Genomic DNA, 10,498 nt, shown 5'->3' with positions numbered 1-10,498 from the left:
GAAACAACCCTAACGAAAAACCAAGACTGAAATTCCAGACGAACTTCCACTGCGTTTCTGAGATTTGTGAATTGCAAAGGGGTTTTGAGTTTGAGTTTGAAATTGTAATCGAAGAATGGACGAAGATGAAATTCTCGGATACGTTACTGCATACTTGAAGAAGAAAGGGTTCAAACAAACGGAAAAGGTTTTTCAAGAAGAATCTCAGCAGAACAAAAGCAGTTCCTCCTCGAATACCCCTCTCGAACCTGACATTGCCAATCACCTCCTTGCATTCTCTCAGTAATTTCCTTTTCATTCGCATAATCGTTTTCTGCAATGAATTTTCTGCTAATTCATGTAATATATGATGTATCTTATGTATTGTAGGTTGGAGAATGGTCCTGGTAGGTATCATAATGGGTATAGTAGGTTAAGAACATGGACTTATTCTTCACTAGATTTATACAGGGTAATACAATGTTTAATTACTTAGTTTTTGTAGTTAAAATTCATTTATTGAATTGAAATTATGGTTTACTTTTTGTTGTTATTACATTTCAGCATGAGTTGCTTCGTGTGCTTTATCCTGTGTTTATCCATTGCTTTATGGATCTCGTCGCGAAAGGGCATATTCAAGAAGGTATTATCAGTGTATGTATAGATTGATTTAGTTGGGTTTATCTAAAGACATAAGCAAGTCTGAGACTGTTTGAGAGAGCTTATAATTATAGCTTATGACACATCCATAAGCCATTTTCAGCTTATTTCTGTAAGCTCAAAAATAGGTTGAGAAAACAAATAATGTCTTATATGAAAACATCTTGATTATTTATTTATAGAAATAGCTTTTATGGAAGCACTTACATCATAAATGCTTTATTATGTTGTTAATCTAAAATGGGCCTAAATTGTAGCCATCAGATATGTGTTTTATTTAATTCTTCTGTTTTTGATATTCTCAGCTAGGAATTTTTTCAATACTTTCCGTGAAGACCATGAATTGATGCACTTACGTGACATTCAAAAGTTGGAAGGAGTTCTTTCTCCTACTCATTTGAAGGTTAGTTTCTATCTGAAATCTTATATTACTTTTTTAGTTTCTTCTTCTTGTTGGATCATCATTCGTCAACAGTTTGTATTGAATAATCCAACGACGTTCTTTTTACTCAGGAAATGGAATTCGCTCATTCACTAAGGCAGAGCAAATTCAACATAAAGATATGTGAGGTAATGTCTTATAATTTTTTCTTTTCTATTTATGCATATTCAAATGAAATTTTTACTCTACTGGATTAGTGTCAGACGCCTCCGGGAATTTAGTACTCTTCCATGCTCTCTAGCCATCCAATGTCCCTGGGCTTTCCATACCCATAGTACAATGCAAATGACTATATATCAATTAGTTTTCCATTTAAGCTGTTATTTTGATCTACCTTTTTATTGCTAATGAATCCAATTTGTTGATTGTATGTGCTGTATCATGCTTGCACATGATACGCAGTTAATTGCACTATCATTATTATTATTATTATTATTACTATTACTACTACTATTATTATTATTATGCATTGATCAAAGTTCCATATTTTATGTTGAGTGAGTCTGATCATGGTACATTCACATACTGGATCACTGAGAACGGTGAGCCTGAGAGAGCAGAAGTGAGAATACACGGTCATACCTGGGCCCCTCTACCCAATTTGAAGTTAGAATGTTTTAGACAGGTGGAGAAAAATAAGAATCATTACTATGAATTGTGATTGTGGTTTTGATAGGATACTTGAGTATATTCTAGATGGAAGTGAGGCAATGGGGGAGAGAATGTAAGTAAGTTAGTGGATGGGAATATATTGCGATTACAAAGTAGAAAAGGGTCATGGTGACTATGTTGCAAATTGTATACAATGTCATACCACATACTCTTATCTTACATACAAACTCTGGTAATAGTGATTTAGTCAGCACTTCATTTGGTATTGATGTCACACAACATTGGTGGTAAGTATATATCTACTCAGTATAATGTAATGTAAGCACATGTTCATTATAAAGCTTGAGCATCAGGTCTAGCTTATTGATTGATATGGGAAAAATGGGATTACTATAATTTTCATCCTAATCTTCATTTTAATTGTTGTTTACCCTTGTCATGGTGGATTCGGCTCATGTGAGGTCTTAGTGGAAGTTATGTGCAGGTGTGAAGATTAGCTTATACTATTTTATTTTATCGGTATATGAAATTGTTCTACACATTTGATCTATGGACCTTTCTGCAAGAGATGACTTCTTTATTTCCCTTGTTTTTACCTGGACTTTATTAGTCTTTGTTTATGTTTGTATTCGTCTCTTCACTTTCATAATTGTGGTGTTTTCATTTTTCGGTAATGGAGGAAACTGATAATGGTTATTCTGTATCAGTATTCCTATGAACTTCTGCTGCAACATCTACACAGTACTCAATCCACTACTATACTTGGTATAGTCAACGAGCATATTAACTTCCAAGGTACTTTTATTCACTTTTGGCTGCATCTGTTCATTTTAACTTCTTGTTATTACTCATACTTCGTATTTAATTTTTTGCAATATAGTTACCTCTGGACAACCTAGCTTGATTTCCGATGATCCAGAAGCTGTTACCCTTATTGGAAGCAGCCAGGAAGCAGCGAACCAGACAAACCAGAAAGAAATACACTGGGGGGTGAGGCTATTATTATATCTCCAAAATTTGACTAAGTTAGGAATTTTCTTGCTGATGTTGTTTTTGTTAATATGGACATAGTTATTTACTTTTGCAAAATCCTGGTATGATAAAAGTGTCTTCATAACATGAAAACACTTAAAACTTTATTTGCTCCACAGCTGATTAATTCTTCCATGTCAAATATATCATGACTGTGAATGTTGAGATAACCACGTGACTTGGGTTCAGGCAACCGACAAAGTTGTTCCCTTATAATGCTTATGTCATTTTAGTGTATGGAGTGGTGCATAGGTGATGTAACTTATTTAGCTGCAGGAAACACCATACTCAAGAGTTGTTACTAATTGGACCGAACCAGCTGGTAAATTTTGCAGTGGTCCTAAATGATGACATGATGGATTCGTTGTTGTTAAATAGTGGCTAAAGTGCTATACCGTAGCAGAGTTTGAACGAATCATTTTGTTTCCCATATGCTGCTATTTAGTACAAAATATGTCAAAATTTAAATGAACTGCTGTTTTCTGTGATCCCCGATTGGCAACATTGGATAGATGTGATTCTGCCATGTCATTGTTGGTAGTGCCATGTCATTGTTAGTAGTTCTCCCTTGGATCTGTGAGAAAATTGGCAAGCCAATTTATGGCTTTGGTTTTGCTGCAGCAACCACTAAACCTAAATGGGAATTGCTGGTCGGTAGTTGCTGGTCCATATATATTTATAAACCACAATATAATGTTTATCTAAAATAAATAAATACTTATACAAGATTATAAATGCATTTCTTTATAAGGTACATTAGAAAATAATGATAAATTGATATTCCTTGAACTTATACCTACTGCAAATTACTTATAAAACCTGAATTTCTTTAAGTTAATTTGTATCTTTAATATTCATAAGATCTAATTAATTATCACATTAATTTCTTTTAAATGTTTTTTTTGGTTAAGGGAAGCTACAGTATTGAATGTTGCGTGCTTACTATATGAATTGTTGAACTATTATATTTCCTGATAATATTTCATTTAATTAATTATTGATACATTTTGTAAAGTATTTAAATATTTAAAGGATGAAACATTGATCAAGTCCCATATGAAGCCTTCAATTTAAAAAATGTTACGAGTACATTTTTTGCTGAATTCAGCAACACATTCCTAATGACCGTGGTTGTAAAATATTTGTGAATTTAATCTAAGATTTATCTTATTCAAAACCCTATTTAGACCAGCCTCAGTTCAACCTTTAGCCCTTCATCCTCTATTTTCCTGTACAAGTGGTCTAGTTTCAATGTATTGGGTTATTGGTAATAATGTATATCTCGTTGCCGAGGATCAAATTCAGATGCACCATCACCATGCTTGGTGTATAGTGCTAATTTCAACTGGTAATATGGCTGTTGAGCAAGAAAAACTGCATTTTTTGCTTTGCTAGCTTCAAAAGTGCTTAAAATTAGTTTTTGAGTGAATTACTTTTTTGATGTAAATTACTAAATGTGTTTGTCCGTTAGTTGCTTGAAGACTCGCTAGAAGAACGGTTAGAAAAGGCCGGGGCCTTGCTTTCAGACTCTGAAAAGGGTGATGGGGAGACAAAAGAGGGGGAAAATGATGAGAGTAAGGTATGTCTTTTTAAAAGTGCACCTCTGACTCATATCTTTTTCCACACATACCTATAAATTGTAATCCATTTCTATATATCTTTGAACTTAGGCATCTGTAGTAAATGAATTTCAATTGAAGACATTTTTGCTTATTTAGTTCTATAATTCATTTATTTGAGTTTTTTTTTGCTTTTATTTTCATATGTTTTTCTTTTAGAAAAGATCAATTGAAGTTGGAAAGCAAGGTTCTTCAGTCAAAAAGATAAAAAAGGACAAGGGTGGAAGTGCAACAGGGAAAAGCGCAAAGCCTGAAGTTAGCACTGTATCAGCAGCTCCTCGAGTTAAACCAGAACTCCCCTTGCCCACAATGTATGCTTTCAAGTCTAAGTCTTTATTTTACACTTAAAATTCTAGAGTTTATATTCAAGCAGAAAGCAATCAAGCCACTATGCTCATTTTTGTTTTCATTATGAATTGCAGAATCAGCATTAGCAACACTATTCTAAAACAGTTAATGATTATTGAAATAGAGTTAGTTTTGATACACTCAATGTAAAACGGTTTACACTGTAAACAAATCACAACCAATCATATGTATGACTTCAGAAGTAGTTATAAAGTCAAATGTTTCAAATGTTTCCAATTATAATTATAATTGGTTGATAGTGTAAATTTTTACATTGACAGGTTTTTCACGATGAGCATATTTTTTTGTACTTTTTTCATATGCCATGAGAAGGGTTTCAAATGTTTCCGATTATAATTATAATTGGTTGATAGTGTAAGTTCTTACATTGACAGGTTTTCCACGATAAGATTATTTTTTTGTACTTTTTTCATGCCATGAGAAGGGTTTGTCTTCTCTATTATTTGATCAGATTCTTCATTTCTTTATTTGTTTGTTACTGTATGATGTCTTTGTCACCTACTTAAGGTATTAGCATTTGAGTGCAGATTATTAATTACAAATAGTAAATTTGTTACTTCATTCCATTGAGTTTAATAATGTTGCATCGTTGCAGTCCAACAGAGGTAGAACACTCCATCCTTGAAGATTTAAGGAACCGTGTACAACTTAGTAGTGCTGCGCTGCCATCAGTTAGCTTTTATACTTTCATCAATACACATAATGGGTAATGTCTACTGCATACTTTCAATGTTATTTACTATGTTCGACTTTTGTTGCATAATGCTTATATTTTGGTAAACTATTTCAGTTTAAGCTGTTCATCAATATCTCATGATGGATCATTGGTTGCTGGAGGATTTTCTGACTCGTCACTAAAGGTTTTTTTATTCTACATTCTCTATCTTCCATCCTTCTAGAAGAAGACTCTCTTACAATGGAGTTTTATTTTAGTTGATGATTGAATTTCTAGTAAGTTTTCCAAATTCTATGTGCAGATTTGGGATATGGCCAAGCTTGGACAACAACCCTCCAGTTGTAAGTTTGTATTTCAATATTTCTTGTTTAAACTAACTGTTACATTCTTTGGTTGATAAACTTGGTTGTGGCTGGAAACAAGTATAATGGTCAAAAGACTAATTTTTAATGTGTTTCGGTGACCTAATATAAAACAACCAACACATGAGTAAATCAACTTAGTTACTAATGAAAGATACTGCGGTGTTGCTTTACATATATAATTTTTCCCTGTTATCATATTTAAAAAGAGGTTCTATGAAGTGCCTTTGTTTCTAGTCATGGAACTTCAGGCTAGGACTTTCTAAAACTATTCCTTCATAGTGCGTTATTAGTTAGGTTAGTTACTTTATAAATTCGAGTAGAGTTTTTGGGCAATATGACAGAAGCCAACATGTTCTTTCTGTTTCCAAATTTTTGGGAAAAGATTTAAGGATTAGATCTTTGCTTTCTTTATTGTTGTGCTGTTGTGCAATGTGTCATAAATACCCATACTTAAAGTTGGCATTATAATTTATAATTTTATATGCAATGAATGATAGTGTTCTCCTAGCTGATATGTAATACCAAAGAGGCTATTATTGCTAAAAAAATGTCTTTTGCTAAAACATTTCAGCACCAGGGCCTCTAAAGAAGAATTTGATAGTTTTGTTGAACAAAGCCAAAAACTGAGTTTATGTTACCAAATGCTCATGTATTTCCTTTTTATAATCATCCTGTTATCAATTCCACCATCTTCAGCTCTTTCACAAGGTGACAATGATACGGCACAAAATGAACAAACTCTTGGGAAAAGTGACGGGAAGAGACAATATACACTGTTTCAAGGTCACTCAGGACCGGTTTATGCAGCCTCTTTTTGTCCTGTTGGCGATTTCCTACTTTCGTCGTCAGCAGACTCAACAGGTATGTTTACTTATCTTCTTTTAGTATTTGCCCTCAATATGTTTCATTGCTTTTGGCTGTTTTTTATTTGTCATCAGTTTTAATTTTGAATGGATTATGCAGTTCGTTTATGGAGCACAAAGCTTAATGCCAATCTTGTTTGTTACAAGGGCCACAATTATCCTGTCTGGGATGTTCAGGTAAATCATTTTCTTCTGAAATTTTCTATTGATGGTGTGAATATTGAAACAACATGCCAAATACTTGAATAAAATAATTAAAAAAATTAAATTAAATAAAAAATTTCCACTTGCTTTGAACAAATAAAGCATGCACATGTATGCAAGTCATATCATAGTAGTTTTTACAAAAAATTCAAAATGTCCTCTTAATGTGATCCACGTTCTTTCTTCCATCTTTCTGTATGCATGTGAGAATTAGTTCATTTAGCGAAAGCAAAGAAGTGTACAAAAGGATAGGAGTACAAAAGGATATAGGTCCATAATTAAAGGAGGAAGTCCAACACCAATGAATAGAAAACATTAGTGCAGCGAGGCTACCCATTCCCTGAAAACATCTGTGCTTTTTATAAAACCCGCTCTTTCTCTTTAGCAGGCTTTTTATTTTGAGGATAGCAATATACTTCGTATGCTGCGTGCTACTCTAGAAACTAGATGTCTAAAATGGTTAGGATGGGCTTAGTATATGTTTTGACCTTGTACATTTTTCTTCGCAATCCCCCCGAGTGAGATTGTTAGATATTGTTTACATGCATGTTTTGGAAGGCCGTGTTCTTTATTTCTTTTTTTTTTGGATGCATGCAGTTTAGTCCCATGGGGCACTATTTTGCCAGTTGTTCACACGACAGAACTGCTAGGGTTTGGTCCATGGACAGGATACAGCCCTTAAGAATAATGGCTGGACACTTGTCTGATGTTGATGTAAGTTTCTAGTCAATACTTTCTCTTATTCTAGTTTTTTCCAGAATTTGTATTTTTAGGATATGTTTTCCCAACTCATTTGATTTTATATTTACAACTTGATTGCCTCAGAAAATTTGTGCATTGGTTGGTGATTTAAAAAAGCTTGTCTGTTTTATGCTCTTGTTTAGTGTGTCCAATGGCATGCCAACTGCAACTACATTGCCACTGGTTCCAGTGACAAAACAGTTCGACTATGGGATGTGCAGAGTGGAGAGTGCGTCCGGGTTTTTGTTGGTCACAGGGGTATGGTCTTGTCTTTGTCAATGTCTCCTGATGGGCGCTATATGGCATCCGGTGATGAAGATGGCACAATCATGATGTGGGACCTCTCAAGCGGCCGCTGTGTCACACCTTTGGTTGGTCACACATCATGCGTCTGGTCACTAGCTTTCAGGTAACCCCCCACCCAATCAAAATATATTGAACTTCATACTCGTGGAAACTAATATCTTTGCGTTTGGTATCTTGGCCTCAAACTAATGCTATTCAAAATGATTGGATTTATCAGTTCTGAAGGTTCTATTCTAGCATCTGGATCTGCTGATTGCACCGTAAAGTTATGGGATGTAAATACGAGCACTAAGGTTTCAAGAATTGAAGAAAAGTAAGTTTGTCTAACATGGAAAAATATGAAGAATTATGTTCTTATACTAACTAATTTTTCCTTTATTAGAAATGGGAATGCTAACAGGCTCAGATCGCTCAAAACCCTACCAACCAAATCTACTCCGGTTAACGCATTGCGGGTAAATATACAGTGTTGTATGCTTATATGTTTATCTATGAATATTGTTGATAAGGTTCAATCTAATGATTTGATGCTTGTATTCTGTTATCGGATGCAGTTTTCTCGAAGGAATCTTCTTTTTGCCGCTGGAGCTCTTGTAAAAAATGTTTAATATAGTTTAAGGATTCCAAAAGTCAAGTACAAAATGCAAAATGTTGTACACATTTTTGCAGCTGGAGCTCTTGTAAAAAATGTTTAATATTAGTTTAAGGATTCCAAAAGTCAAGTTCAAAATGCTAAATGTTGTACACATTTTTTATATGGTTATTTTTCTTGTAAATTTTGCATCTAATTTAAACACCTGTATAGTGTATTATTACACTATTATTGAATTGGAGGAGGTTAAGATTGAAATTTTTACTCAAATAATTTATTTTTTCAAAAAAGTTATCAAAACAATTCATTTTTTAGATTATATTCCAAATAGTTCACTTTGAAGAGGTGGCATTAGATGAATTGGCGTTTGCTCTTTAAGTTAAAGAAGTGGCGTCAACTCTTTAAGTTAAAGAGGTGGCGCCAATTGGATTGGCTTATGTACATGATACTGCCAATCCAATTGGCGTTCATGTGTAAAAAAGGAGAGGAGGTGCCAATTGATCTGACGTCTTTGCGTATTGCGTAATTTTTATTTTGTATAAATAGAGGTGTTGTGTGATTTATTTTTCCACATCTCTTTTTATTATATTGCAAATATGGTTCAATGATTTATTTGAGAGACAAGTCTCCGATAGAGATGCTCTTTTGGAATATCTGTCATTTTGAGCAATTACAGAGCGAGTTGGTTCATTGGTTAGACGAAAATATACCTGGAAATGAAAAAATTTGAAGTATCGAGAGATTCTATGCCTTACGTGGATGAGTGCGAGTAAAAAATGATAAGGATGTTAGAGAAGTTATGTTTGGACCAAATGATATCAATTTGATTGTTGTAATCGGTTAAGAATGTTGTTTTTAAATGTTATAGTTGTCGCATAAAAAGTCAATTGTTGATCAAAAATCAACTGTTGTAAAAATGATCAATTTTTATAGCATTTGTACATGTATGGACTTTGAATGTGATTGTATGGAATGATATTTGATATGTGAATGCATTGACTGTTTGAAATGAATTGTATGGATATGAAAAATATTGAAACAAATGAATATGATAACATGAATCAATGAATACATATTTTGAATGAATCAAGACCTAAGGACCAAAATGGACAATGATCAGGACCCATCCAACGATTCATGGACCAAACACCAATGAAAATGACATGGAATAGTCTAAGTGATGAACTTGATGAATACCTAATCATGAATCAATGGACATGAGCATAACTTGGATGAACAATGCCAAACATGAAACAAAAACTCTAGCAAGGCCCAAGATGTATAATGAACTAGGTCATAATCAAAGATTCATGGACCAAACAACAATGGCAATGCAAATGCCATGAATGACATTTTCTAGACGAAATAGGTTAGGCATGGACTAGGCATGAGGATATGATCAGATGCAATGCTAGGGATGAATTGAATCAAGTGGAAGTTGTGATGCCATGAAAATGGGCTTGAACCAATGAACATAGACAAGCAAAAGATGAACATATAAGACTCTGAAGTGAATGCTAAACAGATCAAAGAAACCTCCATAATAGACCATGAACAAGTGGGTCTTGAATGGATCTTGACCAGGCAAGTGAAGCATAGACAATGGATGATGCAACCGTCATATGACTATCAAACACCACAACAATCATTTCAACCTTTCCTCGACGCATCATTCACACCAATGTCTCCTTTCAATCGTCCTGTCACCCTCAAATAACTCAAACACATCCCAAGTACTCTCGCATGAGTCACAAACTCAACTATGGCGGTATCGCTTCATTGCATACACAATACTACACAAATTTATCTAAATATCTTAGGCAATCTCCTGCAGGTGGTGGTGATGTTCCTGGCCCCTCAAATTCTCAAACACATGGGGTGAATCATCAACGTGGGTTAGGGCCACGCGTTCAGGTTGTTAGGAGATGTGGTACCGGAGGTCGGTTAGGTCATCCGGTCAACGACATTAGTCTTTATGGTATTCGTATGTAAACGTATATTAATCTTAATATCAATTGGTCCGATTTCGACTTTTATC

General features: G+C 34.2%; 1 protein-coding gene across 1 annotated transcript; it reads left to right on the top strand.

The window, feature by feature from the left end:
- LOC127087782 (transcription initiation factor TFIID subunit 5) lies at positions 1–8,644 on the top strand. The gene is made up of 19 exons (XM_051028711.1): positions 1–282; positions 370–451; positions 544–622; positions 945–1,042; positions 1,153–1,209; positions 2,401–2,488; positions 2,574–2,683; positions 4,197–4,304; positions 4,504–4,655; positions 5,309–5,419; positions 5,504–5,573; positions 5,691–5,730; positions 6,451–6,615; positions 6,718–6,794; positions 7,419–7,535; positions 7,706–7,971; positions 8,086–8,181; positions 8,251–8,323; positions 8,423–8,644. Exons 1-19 carry the CDS (start codon positions 116–118, stop codon positions 8,474–8,476), a joined length of 2,010 nt encoding a protein of 669 aa, XP_050884668.1. The 5' UTR covers positions 1–115; the 3' UTR covers positions 8,477–8,644.
- Positions 8,645–10,498: the final 1,854 nt, after the last annotated feature.

The sequence above is a fragment of the Lathyrus oleraceus genome, chromosome 5 (genome assembly GCF_024323335.1).
Source record: "Lathyrus oleraceus cultivar Zhongwan6 chromosome 5, CAAS_Psat_ZW6_1.0, whole genome shotgun sequence".
Classification (NCBI taxonomy): Eukaryota; Viridiplantae; Streptophyta; class Magnoliopsida; order Fabales; family Fabaceae; genus Lathyrus; species Lathyrus oleraceus.
This window is presented reverse-complemented; position numbering and strand designations above follow the sequence as displayed.